Source organism: Xyrauchen texanus, chromosome 23 (assembly GCF_025860055.1).
Source record: "Xyrauchen texanus isolate HMW12.3.18 chromosome 23, RBS_HiC_50CHRs, whole genome shotgun sequence".
NCBI lineage: Eukaryota > Metazoa > Chordata > Actinopteri > Cypriniformes > Catostomidae > Xyrauchen > Xyrauchen texanus.
The window spans coordinates 950459-967958 of record NC_068298.1 but is presented as its reverse complement, the minus strand read 5'-3'; the positions used below and the strand labels follow the sequence as shown (position 1 = coordinate 967958).

General features: G+C 45.8%; 4 protein-coding genes across 8 annotated transcripts in view; 2 read left to right on the top strand and 2 right to left on the bottom strand.

Annotated features, from left to right (window-relative positions):
• LOC127663150 (hyaluronan mediated motility receptor) overlaps window positions 1–1610 on the bottom strand; it is a 4691-nt gene extending 3081 nt beyond the window's left edge. The window contains exons 1-5 of one of the 3 annotated variants that reach the window (XM_052154634.1): window positions 1577–1610; window positions 1076–1352; window positions 741–898; window positions 314–564; window positions 35–235 (exon numbers count right to left, since the gene is read on the bottom strand). In XM_052154634.1, coding sequence (XP_052010594.1) covers window positions 35–235; window positions 314–564; window positions 741–898; window positions 1076–1166 — 701 coding nt within the window. In that variant the 5' untranslated portion in view covers window positions 1167–1352; window positions 1577–1610. Of the gene's footprint in view, window positions 1–34; window positions 236–313; window positions 565–740; window positions 899–1075; window positions 1399–1477; window positions 1510–1574 lie in introns of those variants that run through there. The other 2 variants (XM_052154632.1, XM_052154631.1) reach the window with 2 other exon arrangements.
• A 4645-nt stretch (window positions 1611–6255) lies between these two features.
• Window positions 6256–13527, bottom strand: LOC127663159 (leptin receptor overlapping transcript-like 1). 2 transcript variants are annotated; one of them, XM_052154643.1, is made up of 4 exons: window positions 13415–13527; window positions 10129–10204; window positions 9859–10045; window positions 6258–8628 (listed from the first exon to the last, which is right to left on the bottom strand). In XM_052154643.1, the coding sequence occupies exons 1-4, from the start codon at window positions 13428–13430 to the stop codon at window positions 8512–8514; spliced, it is 396 nt and encodes a 131-aa protein (XP_052010603.1). In that variant the 5' UTR covers window positions 13431–13527; the 3' UTR covers window positions 6258–8511. The 2 variants fall into 2 exon arrangements, with proteins under 2 accessions (XP_052010602.1, XP_052010603.1); XM_052154642.1 differs by lacking the exon at window positions 13415–13527 and having other exon boundaries at window positions 6256–8628; window positions 10129–10250.
• A 1068-nt stretch (window positions 13528–14595) lies between these two features.
• LOC127663148 (F-box/LRR-repeat protein 12-like) lies at window positions 14596–16312 on the top strand. The gene is made up of 3 exons (XM_052154629.1): window positions 14596–14713; window positions 15220–15295; window positions 15407–16312. Exons 1-3 carry the CDS (start codon window positions 14613–14615, stop codon window positions 16280–16282), a joined length of 1053 nt encoding a protein of 350 aa, XP_052010589.1. The 5' UTR covers window positions 14596–14612; the 3' UTR covers window positions 16283–16312.
• A 653-nt stretch (window positions 16313–16965) lies between these two features.
• The window catches only part of tmem107 (transmembrane protein 107), a 10942-nt gene continuing 10407 nt past the window's right edge, over window positions 16966–17500 (top strand). Inside the window, exon 1 of one of the 2 annotated variants that reach the window (XM_052154646.1) lies at window positions 16966–17017. The gene's annotated coding sequence lies outside the window, so the exon portion shown is untranslated. Of the gene's footprint in view, window positions 17018–17448 lie in introns of those variants that run through there. The other variant, XM_052154645.1, reaches the window with a different exon arrangement.

Here is a 17500-nt window from a genome sequence, read left to right as displayed (position 1 = left end):
TTAGTGTTATTAGTGAATAATTAATTAGAATCACCTCTTAACGCAACACATCCACCTGCGCTGCTGCTCGCACAGCCACTCGAACTGTTCAGCCGTCTCGCGCAGTTTGCCGAGACTCTCCGAGTTGTCTCGCTGCAGTTCCTCCACTGTCCTCTGGTGGGCGCTGCGCTGATCGCACATATCCGTCCTCAGTGCATCATAAGACATCTGCAGCTCCACCAGCTCAAGTGATTTACTGACCAATCAGAAACAGACACGAGAACATGTGTCGTTATCAAGTTAACTTTGTTAACTTTGTTAAAACGTCCCTCACCTGTTTAGCTGCATCTCCAGGTCTTCTATTAGCTGTGTCTTTGATAGGGTCTCCTCATGCAGCTGCATCTCCAGGACCTCTACCTGCTTGGCTCTGAGCTGGGCCTCCTGGTGCAGCTCGTCCAGCAGGCCCATGAGTTGCGTCTCAGAGCCCTGAAGCTGCAGTAAATCAGAGCTCACCTGCTGCAGCTGCAGACTCAGCAGAGACACGTATTCCAACCTGTCCTCCGTCAGAGAGACCACGCGCTGCTCCTAACACACACACACACACAATAGTTGTACTGGATACTGCATATGTTGTGGAATGGAAAGTTTTTCTAAAATGTAGTGAGCAAAAGAAAAAGTTTCCCAAAGTGAAAATACTGTAATAAAGTACAGATACTTAAAAAGTTCAGTAACAGTGTAAAAACACTAGAGTTCTTCAGTACCTGCTGCTGTTGAAGTCTCTCCAGCAGTTCTTCATATTTAATGTTCAGCTCTACATACAGCTGCTCTTTATGACACAAGCGCACTGACACACTCTCCAGCTCTGCCTGTAGAGCCTGAAGCCGCTCTCTCGACACCAGCAGCTCATGCTGAAACACTGCTGCACATTTACATCACCAGTAATATGAACACATGAAACATGAGTACAGTGCACAGAGGAACACACATCAATAAAAGAGCATCAGGTACGGAGGGTTTTTGGCACCTTTAGGCTGCGGTTGATAGTCAAAATCAAACAATCTTATAACACACATTTGGATAATATTGGCACTCGTACCTTTCTCCTGAGTGAGTCGGAGGCATTTGACCGTGAGATACTGAATCTGACCGTAATCTTCATCCCTGTGAACTCTGAAGAATCTCCTCATAACAGCGTCCTGATCTCCTGTGAGTCCCTCACTGACACACTGACAACATCATGATGGAGCTGTTTCACTGCAGGGTGTAAACACACACACACACACACACACACACACACACACACACACGCACGCACACATATCTCTCTCTCTCTCACACACACACACACATATCTCTCTCTCACACACACACATCTCTCTCTCTCACACACACACACATTTCTCTCTCTCACACACACATCTCTCTCTCTCACACACACACACACATATCTCTCTCTCACACACACACACACATTTCTCTCTCACACACACACACACACACATTTCTCTCTCTCTCACACACACACACACACACGCACGCACACATATCTCTCTCTCTCACACACACACACACATCTCTCTCTCACACACACACACACATTTCTCTCTCTCTCACACACACACACACACACACACATATCTCTCTCTCTCACACACACACACACACACACAGACATATCTCTCTCTCTCTCTCACACACACACACACACACACAGACATATCTCTCTCTCTCTCACACACACAGACATATCTCTCTCTCACACACACACACACAGACATATCTCTCTCTCTCTCTCACACACACATACACAGACATATCTCTCTCTCTCACACACACACAGACACACACACACACAGACATATCTCTCTCTCTCACACAAAAAACAAAAACAACCGCCATTCGCCACTAAGTGGCGGTGACGTCACCACGACGCTTGTGCCAGGCTATGTGCACGTTAAGGCCACGTGAAGTGTCGAACGCCCGCTGGCAGGAGGTCACGGGACAGATCCAACCGGTGACACGGGTCGAATGACTGAGATGACTGGCTGATGCACCACCTGTGCCCCCTACTGTGCCAACTTGCTGTGCTTTAGCCACCCTGCGCTCTGCTCGTTGTTGTGAGCGTCGCTCCTCTGCCCTCCGTTGTTGTTGGAGGGCGACTGCCTCCAACTGGCCAGCAGCATCCTTCACAAGCCTCCTCCAAAGAGGCCGATCTTGACACTGCTGGTACCAGTCATCGGCAAGTCCACTCAGCTCCAGATCCTCCTGTACCACATCACTCCATCTCTTCTCCAGCCCGTGCCACGCCCGCTTAGCCCCCTCTATCCGGCCAAACAACAACTGTTTAGGCATGCGGTGGCCGGGCATGCGGGCTACATAACCCAGCCAGCGCAACCTTGCCTGCCGGAGGAGCTCACCGATGGGACTTTGTCCACATCTTTCAAAGACTTGTGAGCTCCTCACACAATCCAGCCTGGTTAAACCCAGGATGGATCTTAGGCAGAGCCAGCCTAAATGTTTCTAGCCGGCGATGATGTTCCATTAGGGGGTCCACGTTTAGCAAGCATAGAGAAGGGAGGGAGCGACCGTGGTCGAGAATACTTGAAGCTTTGTGTGGAGCGACAAACCGGGTAGCTTCCACACAGCATTACGCAGCCGATGAAAAGATAATGCCGCTCGACTGATTCGAGTGAGACCTCTGCTGTCAAACCGAGCTGGTCATAAGCACACTTCCCAGGTATGGAAAACACTCCACTCTCTCCACAACTGCCCCATCACCAATTGGGAGCTGTGGGGGTGTAGTGTCCGTTGGTACATAATACCCAGGAAGGTGCTTAGTTTTGGTTGGGCTGATGGTCAGGCCCCATCTCTTAGTGGCAAGCTCCAGGTTCATCAGCAGCGCCTCCAACTCCTCCTCTGAGTGAGCAGCAATCACCAGATCATCAGCATACATAATGTGGTTAACCAATAGGGAGCCATCCCTTGACCGCACCCGGGCATCGATCAACCTCCCATTATATCTGTACCAGATGGAAATTCCTCCAGTACAGCCATCGAAGGCTTCACGAACCACATGGTCAAAATAGATATTAAATAATGTGGGGGCCAGAGGACATCCCTGTCGCACTCCAAGGTGAACAGGGAATGGCTCCGACTCACCGACCACGTAGTTTTACCGGGCCCGCTCGCCATCATGAAGGTCCTTAATGATCGCGAGCAGCAGGTCTGGGATTCGAAGCACTGAAGAACAACCCAGAGCCCAGGCCTACTGATGGTATCATAGGCCTTGACCAGGTCAATAAAGCAGAGATGTAGGTCTTGCTGGAATTCCCTACACCTCTGCTGTAGCAGACGGACAGAGAATATGGCATCCGTGCAAGACCGCCCCTTCCTGAAACCACACTGGGGCTCCGCAAGTCTCTCCTCAGCGTGCCTGGCAAGGCGATGTTGAATAATCCTTGCCAGGACCTTTCCTGGCACACTGAGGAGTGAGATACCCCTATAGTTATTACAATCTGAGCGGTCCCCCTTTTTAAAGAGAGGGACCACCAGGGCATCCTTCCAATCCTGCGGAACCCGCCCAGTGGTCCAGACTGTTGTTATGATGTCATGTAGGGCAGTCTGTGCACAAACACCACCCTCCCTCAGCATTTCACTGGGGAGATCATCTCTGCCCGGTGCCTTTCCTGGCCTCAGGCTCCGGATCGCCCTCAGTACTTCCTCTAAAGATGGTACCTCAGCCAGCCACCCACAAGGAGTGACTTCTTCCTTCAATATTTGTGGCACACGCAGCCCCAGCAGGGTCATCCCCACTTTGTCCCACAATGTTTTCCAGGCTCAGGGACTTCCCTCCCCAGGACCTCACAGAAATGCTCAGCAAATCTGTAAACCTGTTTCTGGGGGTCGGAGATTGGATCACCATTCTTTTCCCTAATGATGGTAATAGGTGTGCGCTGCAAGTAACTTTTTTGATAGAATTAAAGAGCGATTTGTGATCGTGGGCCACTGAGGCAGACTCCATCTCCTCAGCAACCCGCGACCACCAACCATCCTTGCAGCGCCTCACGGCTCTCCGAACCTCCGGCGAAGGCTGCGGTAATCCTCCTCATTCTCTGGCGTGGGATGCTGTAGACGATGAGAGTGGGCCTGTCGCTTTTCTCAGCCAGCCTGAACACCTCCTCTGTCAGCCAGGGTTTCTGAGGAGGTCTGGACCGTGTGCCCAAAACTGCCATTGCAGTTACATGAGCCACAGCCCTAAACCTCGCCCATTTCCCTCGACATCCAGAGGAGTGGGGACGATGCCAACTCCAGCTGCAAGCGATGCTGAAATTCTCGCTTGCAACTTTCATCAGCTAGCCTAGACCAGGCCACTATGGGTTTGAAAGGGGCCCTGGGTTTACACCCACCACCGGAGTGGAAGAATGGCAGGTGCATCTTACAGATGACAAGTCGATGGTCAGTGGGCAGATCAGCTCCACGGTAGGTCCTGGTGTCAAGGACATGGGCCCGCATCCGCTGTTCCATCACTATGTAGTCCAGCAGATGTTCTTGCTTGGACCCAGCATGCATCCATGATGTTGTGTGGATGCGCCGATGACGGAACAGTGTGTTGTAATTACAAGCCCATGGGCTGCACAAAAATCTAGCAGCCTCCTGCTGTTGTTATTGAGCTGATCAGGCCCATGTCTTCCAATCACTCCTGACCAGGTGCTAGCATCATGACCAACTCGGGCATTGAAATCACCCAACATGATGATTCTATCCCGAGGGGCCACTTTAGCCAGCACCTGTGACAGGAGGTCATAGAAGGCATCTGACTCATCTGTCTTTCCCGCATCCCTCCACGGCTAAACAACCCCCTACCTCCGTGTGGTGCCGGACGGGCAACGTTGTAGGTAGCGCCATGAGGGGAGGGCCAATAAAGACTGTTCCTTCCCCTTTCTGTCATGGTGCTTTACAGCGGCCAAATGGGGGCTCTGGACGGGTGCGAGGGGCTGGTAACCCCTCTACCTTCAATCTCATTACCACTAAACCACGAGGTATAATTAAGCTAGTGCCGGAGGCCCTGGGGGGACAGGCGTCTATGACGTCTCCTGGCCAAACTCCATCAGGCAGAGCCAGGAGACTGAATCCTCACCCTCGGGGTTCCTCCAGAAACAACAAAAAGCCACTACGGATGGCCACGTGGAATGTTCGAACACTCACAGCGGAGGAAAGGCTGCCACTCCTCTGTCGGGAGCTGGACCGGTACCGCCTGGATCTCTGTGGTGTTCAGGAGGTCCGGTGGACCGGCTCTGGCTCTTGCCACTATGAGGGGTGGACTGTCCTCTACTCGGGGCAGGCGACTGCCAAACAACAGGGAGTGGCTCTTCTTCTGAACAAGAGAACGAAGGCAGCGTGGGAGCGTGGCGGCGAGGTGTGGGAAGCTGTGAGCCCCAGGTTACTTTGGGTTCGCCTTCCCATCAACCAGAGGCGAGGAGTGGTGGTCGTGGTTATTTCTCTCTCACACACACACACACACACAGACACACACACACAGACATATCTCTCTCTCTCACACACACACAGACATATCTCTCTCTCTCTCACACACACATACACATCTCTCTCTCACACACACACACACACACACACACAGACATATCTCTCTCTCTCACACACACACACACACACACACACAGACATATCTCTCTCTCTCACACACACACACAGACATATCTCTCTCTCTCACACACACACACAAACACACAGACATATCTCTCTCTCACACACACACACACAGACATATCTCTCTCTCACACACACACACATACATATCTCTCTCTCTCACACACACACACAAACACACAGACATATCTCTCTCTCACACACACACACACAGACACACACACACACGCACATACATATCTCTCTCTCTCACACACACACACAAACACACAGACATATCTCTCTCTCTCACACACACACACAAACACACAGACATATCTCTCTCTCTCACACACACACACATACATAGACATATCTCTCTCTCACACACACACACACACACAGACATATCTCTCTCTCTCTCACACACACACAGACATATCTCTCTCTCACACACACACACATACATAGACATATCTCTCTCTCTCACACACACACACACACAGACATATCTCTCTCTCTCTCACACACAAACACACAGACATATCTCTCTCACACACACACACACAGACATATCTCTCTCTCACACACACACATACATAGACATATCTCTCTCTCACACACACACACACACACAGACATATCTCTCTCTCACACACAAACACACAGACATATCTCTCTCTCACACACACACACACAGACATATCTCTCTCTCACACACACACACATACATAGACATATCTCTCTCTCTCACACACACACACACACACACAGACATATCTCTCTCTCTCTCACACACACACACACAGACATATCTCTCTCTCACACACACACACAGACATATCTCTCTCTCTCACACACACACAGACATATCTCTCTCTCACACACACACACAAACACACACTCACATATCTATCTCTCACACACACTCACATATCTTTCTCTCTGACACACACACATATCTATCTCCCTCACACACACACATATCGATCTCTCTCTCACAAACACACACATACACATACTCTCTCACACACACACACAAACACACATCTATCTCTCACACACACACACACAGGTATGCAAACTAAGAGTTAATTTCTCAAATGAACATCTGTAAATCTGAGATCATGTCACATCTGTATGTAAATGAGTGTTTTGGGGTGTAACACATGCGTGTTGAAGCAGACACTGACTCTCCTCATCATGCCACACATACTGAGAGTAAACCCCAGCCCGAGGCCGTCAGATGCATCATTATTACACTTAATCATACAGATTGTGTCTCTTATGTGCAGGGACGGATTATGACTTATGGCCAATGATCTCCAAGGGCCCCCTCCACCCAAAGATTGTAGAGCGAGCAAAAATATGTGCGCTGAGTGACTCCAGCCAGGTCTCCTTAGCGACCACATTGGGCTGGTTGCTAGGGAGGGGAGAGTCACATGGGGTAACCTCCTCGTGGTTGGTATAATGTGGTTCTCGCTCTCGGTGGGGCGTGTGGCGAGTTGAGCGTGGATGTCGCGGAGAATAGCATGAAGCCTCCACATGCGCTACGTCTCCACGGTAACACGCTCAACAAGTCTCGTGATAAGATGCGCGGATTGGCGGTCTCAGATGCAAGGAGAGACACTACACCACCATGAGGACGGACCGTGTGTTCAGACCGCTATTGAAGCGCTGTGTGAAGACATAGACAATTATACTACAGTGTTGCCATGACGACGTGATGTAAGCAAACCCTACAATGTTGTAACAATTTTACAGCTGAAATATACATGTGTTTTAACAGAAATATTAATGCAAGTGCTTTTATGAAATTCTAAGCTTCAAATTTCTGCATTTAAACCTCCAAACATTCAAGTAGGTATAACTGCAGGCCGGAAACCTCCACATGGGGGTGGAATCTTCCAAAAGGGGGCGTGGTTACTCCAAAAGGGGGCGTCACTTCCACTCATGGTTCAGGTTACGGGCTCACTATATCTTCAATGGCGGTTTGGAGCAACGCCTGCAGCTATACCCCTCTCCGAAAAGTGTCCCCATTCACTTCCATTGTAAGTGCCTCACAGCTGTTATGATGATTTCAAAGAAAACAGACAAAACTCCAGCAGATGAGATTTCTTTTTCCCCCAAAATGGCATTTATTAAAAAAAGAAGATAGAAGAAGAGAGAAAAGTCACAATGTTACATCAGCTTCAGCACACAAGCATCTCATCAACACATAAACCCTTCAGAACACGAAATATTCAATGAGATTAACTGTAAGGCTGGACTGTGTCTCTATGACAGCTGGTGGAAACATTGGCTGAAAAGGATCTTTGCCAGAGATTAAAGAGATTTCGTTTTCTCAATAACGTGCACCGATGCATCGATCACAAGACCAGAAACAGACCTCAGATCTCTACATGCTTACAAGAGTCTAGAACTGAGTCCAGCTGATCTAGACCGGTTTAATGATGATGAACATGAGCTGGTCTGTTCCCGTAGGGGTCTCCTTCATGAAATCGATCAGTTCTGAACTTCTGAAATGTCACGTTTAATATGGAATTAGTGAGAAGCTGCAACAGAAAACAAGAATATATCACGAGAACAAATGAGATAAATACATTGTGAACACACTTCAGATCTTCTCTTAGTCAGTTTTAAGCTGTACATTTGTTCAAACGCCTCAAGCAACAAATTAAATGCTCAGACGAACACGTCTGTCGCCAGTGTTTCCGCTCGACCACCTGGACCATAATGCGTGACATGGGAAAGGACACAAAACAAACGTCTATGAGGTCACAAACACAATTATTGCACTGATTTCCTGCAATTATAAATAAGAATATAATAATGTCAGAGTAACAGAAACTGCAGTAACAGTATTACAGTGACGCGGCGCGGGCTTCACCACTGCTGCCAACTGAAGTCGTCGTTTGACCCAAACACCAGGAAGAAGCCCATGATGGTGGTGAAGATCACGACGTTTCCCGCCAGAACGAGCGCGCAGGCTCCCCACGCGATCTGAAAACATTCACACTCATTATTCGGTCGCACAGGCACCAGAGCAACGGTGGGATAACTCACACAGAACCAATCTGACATCATTTACTCACACTTGTGATGTTCCAAACCTGGATGACTTTCTCTCTTCAGGTGGAACACAAAAGAAGGAATACTGAAGAAATATCAGGCAGCTCTTGTCTGTAAAACAGGGTTCCCACTCGTTTTCACCAATGAAAAAGCAATAGCATGACATTCAGATCATGCTAATAACTCATTCGGACATCGTCGGGGGTTCTGTGTATCTCAGCTAGCATTGACGCCGACCGCATATCACGCCTGATGTCATGAGTTTGAATCCAGGGCATGCTGAGTGACTCCAGCCAGGTCTCCTTAGCAACCAAATTGACCCGGTTGCTAGGGAGGGTAGAGTCACATGGGGTAACAAAATTGGGCCGGTTACTAGGGAGGGTAGATTCACATGGGGTAACAAAATGGGCCGGTTGCTAGGGAGGGTAGAGTAGAGTCACATGGGGTAAACAAATTGGGCCGGTTGCTAGGGAGTGTAGAGTCACATGGGGTAACCAAATTGGCCCGGTTGCTAGGGAGGGTAGAGTCACATGGGGTAACCAAATTGGGCCGGTTGCTAGGGAGGGTAGAGTCACATGGGGTAACAAATTGGGCCGGTTGCTAAGGAGGGTAGTCACATGGGGTAACCTCCTCGTGGTGGTGATTAGTGGTTCTCTCAATGGGGCGTATGGTGAGTTGTGTGTGGATCGCGGTGTCATGCACAATGAGTCACGTGATCAGATGCGCGGATTGACGGTCTCAGAAGCGGAGGCAACTGAGACTTGTCCTCTGCCACCTTGAGGCGAGCAACCGCACCACCACGAGGACCTTCTAAGAATGGCCGCCAACCGCGAGGGGAGGAAGGGCTCTTAACCGACCGCCTGGAGCGGTCAGAGCCGCTGCCAGAAGTGGAGTAAACCCCTTCTAGCCACTGAAACGCGGGCTCCTGACAAAGCTATCGTGTGTCTTCTGAAGACTTGGAATAGAGCACACAAATCACATGGACTACTCTAATGACACTTTTGTGGTGTTTTCAGCCCTTTTTGCAGCTGGACAGACGAGTCGTATCAAAAGAGCTGCACGGGGGTTTAAAAACAACAGCATATGGGTTTTGGAAAAACATGAGAGTGAGTAAATAATGACATAATTTCATTTGTGTGTTCAGGAGAGCTTGTTGTTTACCACACTAGCGCGGGCGAATATGATGGGCAGCCCGAACGCAGACACAACGATTCCCGTGGTGAGGAATATGGCGAGCTCTTTACAGGCATTACTAGCAGAATCCGTGTCGTCCACCACGCGTCGAGAGATGCAGTACGGGATGGGCGACAGGATGTAGAAGAAGAGGAGGAAGAGCGGCCAGTACTCACTGCACACAAACACATGAACACATGAGCACATGAACACAAACACAGAGAATGACTGCATGAATGATGAGGGAGAGACTCTCACTTATAGACGGGCAGAGCGCAGCCGAGCATCAGGAACATCAGCCCGATCGCTCCTCCAAACGACAGACTGATGAGAGCTGAAACAGAACACATAACACGATTCACCATTTACAACATATACTGAGATGTTCTCCCGTGTTCATATATATAGCAAGAATAGTCTGCTTAGTGGTCGACCTATATGGGTTTTTAATGGCTGATATCCAGAGTGCATGGTGGCCGATATGCAGAGTGCAGGGTGGCCGATATGCAGAGTGCAGGGTGGCCGATATGCAGAGTGCAGGGTGGCCGATATGCAGAGTGCAGGGTGGCCGATATGCAGAGTGCAGGGTGGCCGATATCCAGAGTGCAGGGTGGCCGATATGCAGAGTGCAGGGTGGCCGATATCCAAAGTGCAGGGTGGCCGATATCCAGAGTGCAGGGTGGCCGATATGCAGAGTGCAGGGTGGCCGATATCCAAAGTGCAGGGTGGCCGATATCCAGAGGGCATGGTGGCCGATATCCAGAGGGCATGGTGGCCGATATCCAGAGGGCATGGTGGCCGATATCCAGAGGGCAGGGTGGCCGATATCCAGAGTGCAGGGTGGCCGATATCCAGAGTGCAGGGTGGCCGATATCCAGAGGGCAGGGTGGCCGATATCCAAAGTGCAGGGTGGCCGATATCCAGAGGGCAGGGTGGCCGATTCAATGCCGATATATCACACAATTGAATATAGTAAATAATATAAAAAGGAAATTGCTTATATATATATATATATATATATATATATATATATAATATATATATATATATATATATATATATATATATATAAACTGTTCTTTAGCACTATATTTACTCAATTTAACACAAAATAACAAAACAATATTGTATATTAAATGGTAGATAGCAGTTTCTACTGATATCTGTTTTTTTCTGAATATTTGTAATTTATTCGCACATCAATAAATTGTAAATATATTAGGAAGAAGGAAATAACAGTACACACAGTAGTCCAGCAAACATGGATGGCATGTCCATGATGGCAAACACATTTACTCAACCAAAAACAAATACTGAATTAAACCAATTGTATACACAGTGCATATTGAATAAGACTTATAGCACACGGGAAGCGCTCATCCGAAAACATAAGCAGCTGACTTGCTAATCAGTTAATGGCTTATCTGACAGCTGTTTTGAATGAATGGAACTCTTAAGGGAACTGAAATAAGCAGCTTATTTTCATCCTAGTTCCGTATACAGCCTCCGGAGGCAGTGTTGTCCTGGTTTCAGTTTCGTGCGAAGCCTCAATCTCCTGACAGTTTAAACGGCCTGGATCGCCTGCTTGGATTGTCACGGAGTGACCGTCACGATTTGTGGCTCAGAGGATCTTTTGATCCCAAGTTTTGATTCTGGCTGGTACAATACAGAGGAAGATAAATGAGATCTGCGCTAGTTTTGTGAGGTTGGTTTATTACTTCTGTTTAAGCAAAATAACACCATATATGATATTAGTTTGATTGATATTTGCATTTTTATCATTAGATAAGACCGTTAACAGTTACAGGGAATGGTTGAGGAGAGAGCGGGAGAATGAAACAGGCGAGCGGTTTAACGTTATGAGCTTAAACACGTGTCTGCCGCGGCTCTGATATGCGGACCGTTAAAATGACACTGTGTTGCACGCCGGTCTATTATTGTAGTAACACGATGGTACATATCAACTAAACAAACCATGACTGCTCGTTTACATGTCTCAGTCGATTCACAAGCAAGCAGGCGATTATTGGCGCCCTCAAGAAACAAATCGTCCAAACGGGAAAATGTATCGGCTGATGCCTATAATTAAAAATTTTATAATATCACCGATATATATATCAGTCGACCACTACTTAAGAGTCCTGAAAAATCATATATATATCTTAATTGTCCTAAATATAGACTTTTTGTATACACAAAGTGTAATTTCATATTTTTTTACATTGATCTGGGGTTAAAATGGCCAGGAACTTTTCTTGAAAAATACTTTTTCTTCTTTTAACCATTTCAGAGAAAATACGTCAATTTCTGGATCGCTAATGAACATCATAAAAAGGCTGAAACTGCATCTATATTTTATTAGCTATGTCGTCCTATCCTAATAAATATCATCAGAAATAAATTCGCTCATATATAATGATCAGAAATATGTGTTGAGATCAAGTGTGCCGCACAAGCCCTCAAAAGTGAAGCCAAAACGTCTCGATCGCCCCCCGGTGGCTGGTCCTAGTATAGGTCATAAGCCCCGCCTCCCCATGTTATTCAACGGGACGTGAGACCAACTAAACAATTAAATTACACTTCACATATCTTTTTTCCAAAGATAGTTTCTGTCATTTACTGTCGTTTCTATCACGTTGATGTCATTTCAAGTGTTTGTTTTCAAAATAAGTTTGGTTTTAGTTATTTGATGCTATAAAAACGGTGCTGTGACATCATGATTGACAGCTGTGATTGACAGGTTCTCTGAGCGAAGTGGTCACTGAAGCACCAACTGACTTTTCTTCGGGATCTTCGGAGGACTGAGGAGATTGGAGCTTTAAATTTAATATCTACAGTTCTATAATTAATTATTTCACACCATCATAAGTCAGAAGTCAAAAGTGCAGGGGCGTGTGCTTGCGATTGATTCAGCGAGAGTGAGGGCGGGGTCTTGATTTCGCGGCTTTACTTCCTGCTCACTACTGTGCAGGTCTGGTCCCGAAATCGCAACTACGCAGACTCGAGTCCCAAGATGTCAGCGCCATATCGGGACACTGGCGGCTTCAGTTCTCACCAATGGAAAAGAGCGAAGGGGCGTCGGCCATCTTTTTTTACAGTCTATGATTGAGATTCACAAGAGTAACACAAACTCATTTGACAGTCAAATGATCAGCTCACAACCACACATTATTTCTCATATTCATTATTTATGCTTATTTTTAGTGTCCACTGCACACATAAAGTTAATTTACAAAGATCAGTATATCTTATGAACTTCTAGTCACATGTATTTCACATATAAAAAGGACAAATGATATGTAAATACACATGCAGATATAGCAATACAAGGAATAATCAGTATATAAGGTTTTATATCAGTATATTAGGTGTGTTTGTGTATTTCAGTGTAAATCTATAGTCCATTCAGAGATATATATAGATATATGTACAGAATAATAGAGGTAAACGTGTAACTCTTTTGTGTGTTTGTGTAGCGGATGTTGTTATAAATCTGCGGTCGCTAATAAACATCAAACACCTCATTACAACAAGAGCTGCTCACCTTTGATTCCTGCCATGATGCAGATTCATAAACACATAAAACATTCATTAACAGATTTATTAATTACGAGATGAAACTCTTCGCGCTGCATCCACACTGCGCATGCGCCGAACACTCTCACTTCCGGTGGCCGCAAACAAAACCAAACGTGTAAATAAATGATCAGTAATAAATGTAGCTGAATGTTCGACTGCACCGCCAGTTAAACAAGTTAAACAAAAACAAATACTTTTTTTATTGGCAGTGCGTTCCTCTAATTTAATTAACGTAATGTTTAAATTAAATGTATTTTTATGATGAAATGTTTGTCCTAGTTTTGTCATTTTTGCAAATGGAAACATTTATTGAACCCGGTTTAACTGAAACATTAATTCAAAACAATGTCAAAATTGACGTTTGATTTCGAGCTTGGTCCACTGTAGTGACGTCACAGTTTTATTGACGATTTCGTCTGTTCACATTTAAAGGGACAGTTCACCCAAAACATTCATATTACCTCATCATTTCCTCACCCTCATGTCGTCCCTGATGTGTGACTTTCTTTCTTCACCAGAACACAAATGAAAATTTTTAGAGGAATATTTCAGCTCTGTAGGTCCATACAATGCAAGTGAATGGTGACCAGAACTTTGAAGCTCAAAAAAGCACATAAAAGCAGCTTAAAAGTAATCCATACGACTTTAATACATGTCTTCAGTATGTGGGTGAAAAAAAAAAATAACTTCAATATGAATCTGTTTTTCATCCACACCTATCCTATTTCTTCAGAAGACTTGGATTAAACCACTGCAGTCTTATGGATTACTTTATGTGCTTTTTTGAGCTTCAAAGTTCTGGTCACCATTCACTTGCATTGTTTGGACCTACAGAGTTTAATTATTTTTCTAAAAATCTTGATTTGTGTTCAGCAGAAGAAAGAAAGTCAAACACATCTGGGATGGCATGAGAGTGAATAAACGATGACAGGATTTTAATTTTGGGGTGTACTGTACCTTTAAAAACAGACAATATTAAATTTACAAAATTATTAAAATCATACAAACACACCCTTATAGATACAACAACTGAATGCTTGCAATGTTTATAAATATTTATCGCGTTTGAGCCTGTATTCCATACCGGAACCCGGTTGTGTCGGTGTCTCCGATAACTGTGTCCGTGTGTGTTCGCGGTCCGCTTTCTAAGGTTCCGGGCTGACATGGCTACGGTCACATGCGGGACTCTGGAATATTTTCCTGAAAACATTTTAATTGATATTTTATCTTATTTGAATGTGCGAGAGCTCGTGCGCATGTCCAGGTAAAACAATACCACCGTTTGTGTCTGTCGCGTTACTAAAATAAAGGTTTAAGTGATAAAATGTTGAAAAATGTGTTTACATCAGATATACTGTTTGATTAATGCAATGGAGCGAATTGCGATCATGTAAAGACATCATTTACAGCATCTTCTTTTGTGAAGTTATTTGAATATTGTACCGTTTTAATCACATGAACGGGGATCAGACAACCGGAAGTACCGGAGCACTCATAAACAAAACAAAATAAACAAAAGCTTTTTAGATTCAAACACTTTTCGTCATTGTACAGATAAAAAATAAGTTTCTAGAAAAGGTGTATGCTGTTAAAACTGCCACTGTGTGTGAATAAACATGAGTGTGTGTGTGTGTGTGTGTGTGTGTGTGTGTGTGTGTGTGTGTGTGTGTGTGTGTGTGTGTTTGTAAACAAGTATGTTTGTGAATTAGGCCATATGGGTGTTTGTTTGTCTTTATAACTGTATTTATGACTGTTATTGTGTGTTTATAGGGTGTGCAGGCACTGGAGGCAGCTGGTGAAGGATCAGAGATTGTGGCGTGCCGTTGATTTGTCCACGTGGAAAAGGGTGAGACCTCATTTGCATACATTTATTTTATTTATTCTCTGAAATGCACAGACGGTGCGTCTGGTCTTATACATTTCGTAGTTGTTTTTCACCCATTCACGTGTGCTTCAGGTGACGTCTCGAGTGCTTTGGACTTTGCTGCGGCAGTATCTTGGTCGTGGACTGCGATATCTGCGTTTGCGCGGTCTGCTGCTGTCTGCGCGCGGCGGCGCCTTCCTTACCGAGTCCTGGCTGCAGGCGCTGACCTCACGGTGCCCTCGTCTGCGCAGAATCTGCCTGCTGCACGTAGACCTGCGCGGTTTGCGCGACTGCTCTCTGCTGCCCCCTTCCCTACAGGTGCTGGAACTGCACTTTTGCGAAGTCCCGCCCGGATTCTTTGACAATGCATCGTCTCAAACCCAGAGCGTCGCCATAGAAACGCTCGTCCTCAGTAACGTGCCGTCGTTCTCCGATCAGCACCTGCAGAGTCTCGGCTCGTGGACGCACTTGAGTCGCTTGGAGCTGCGCGATCTGATCCGTGTGACGGTGGCTGGTCTCAAGGGCTGCGTCCCGCCTGGCGCGCAGGCGCTCACCCGCCTCAGACACCTAGAGTTGGAGACATGCACCCGGGCACAGATGGTGGCGCTGGCGCTGGGCGAGGGCTGGCCCGGGCTGCAGGGACTCAGTTTGGGCGGTAAGGAGGTCAGTCCGGGTCTGCTCTGTCTCAGCCGCCTGCCGGATCTGCGCTCGCTGTGTCTGCGCAGCTGCAGACTGACACAGGTGATGGTGCTCAGGAGCTGCAGATGTCTGACGCAGCTGCGCATGCTGCAGTTCAGCGAGGTGGAGTTTATAGAGGAGGAGGTGAGACAGGAAGCAGACGGAGAGACAGACGGACAGGAGAGGAGCGAACACGATCCCGCGCCGAATCTCAGACGTGCGTTACGCGCGCTGCTCCCCACATGCGCTGTGTGTTTCACGAACTGCACGCTCACTGTAAATAAAGACTGATATTTTATACTGTTTCTTAAAATGATAAAGACACGCATTATCATCGTAAATCTGAAGAACTGTCTTGACATCTGTGTCATTGAGCTGTTTATACATGCAGAGATTATTTTACTGTAAAATAAAATGATTGCATCTTAATATTGTGTGCACTGCTTTGTGATAACTGCAGGTGTGTCGTTTTACTCACCCCGTGGATTTGATTTTCATGGACGTTTATTTGACCTTTAGGCATTTATTTTTGTTCCTTTGATTGCAACACTAAGGTCAAGGTTTTGATTTCCAGGGAGCATATACTCAAAATGTACTGCCACATTTTTTATTATTAACATACATTGTAAGATGATCAGACTTTGGCCTGTATACAATACATTTATTCATTTGGCAGAAGCTTTTATCCAAAGCGACTTACAAAAGAGGAATAGTACATCATAAGCGATTCATCTTAAGGAGACAGCGGTACAAACAGTTTCACTGGCATCAGAATAGTAGTTTCCAAGACAGGTTAAAGTGCAACAAGATTTTTTATATTTTAGTGACTGGTTAAGTGCTCATGGTGATGTGGGTAGATGTTTTAAACTTCACTTAATTATTAAATGATGTAATTGTGAAATAGCGGCCTCCGGTGGCGGTGTGGTGTATTACCGCATGTCTCCGTGCCGGCAGAGGGCGCTATAGACGCAACGCAACTCGTGTTTGAGTTCAGGAGAAGAAGCTGTTGTTGTCGTTGCTGAACATGTGAGTCTATTCATCTCTTTTTGTCAAAATCTACGTTTTCCCTTCATTATATTCCAGTTTTAATAAAGTGAGGGAAGTTTCATTTACATTAGTGCCCAGATTTGAGCTAGAAATACGTATAATAGTGATATATAATCGCCTGTAAAATTATTTCTCAATATTACATGTAGATTTCTCATTGTTGTTAAGGGATATACAGTGTTGGATAAGTTACTCTAAGAAAGTATTGTAATACAATATTTAACACAATTACATTAGCAGTAACGAATGAAAAATTCAGAGTAATCCCTTACTTTACTTTTGACAATGTAATTTTTTTTTACAGTAATTAATTTCTTAGTAATGCATTACACCCAACACTGGGGATATACCGTGTGATCTTACAAACATTAGTAAATCCAATTTTTGATTTGTTAATTTTCCCAAAATGACGATATATTCACTAAGCATATTTAAATGAGTAATATCATGTTGTTGTTTGTT

Coding starts and splice junctions, on each gene's coding strand:
- LOC127663159 (XM_052154642.1), bottom strand. CDS start 10,235: ATGGTGAATCGTGTTATGTGTTCTGTTTCAGCTCTCATCAGTCTGTCG. Junction 10,046..10,128: donor TGCGCTCTGCCCGTCTATAA/GTGAGAGTCTCT, acceptor GTTTGTGTGCAG/TGAGTACTGGCCGCTCTTCC. Junction 8,629..9,858: donor TATTCGCCCGCGCTAGTGTG/GTAAACAACAAG, acceptor GAATGTTTTCAG/ATCGCGTGGGGAGCCTGCGC.
- LOC127663148 (XM_052154629.1), top strand. CDS start 14,613: ATGGCTACGGTCACATGCGGGACTCTGGAATATTTTCCTGAAAACATT. Junction 14,714..15,219: donor GAGCTCGTGCGCATGTCCAG/GTAAAACAATAC, acceptor GTGTGTTTATAG/GGTGTGCAGGCACTGGAGGC. Junction 15,296..15,406: donor ATTTGTCCACGTGGAAAAGG/GTGAGACCTCAT, acceptor CGTGTGCTTCAG/GTGACGTCTCGAGTGCTTTG.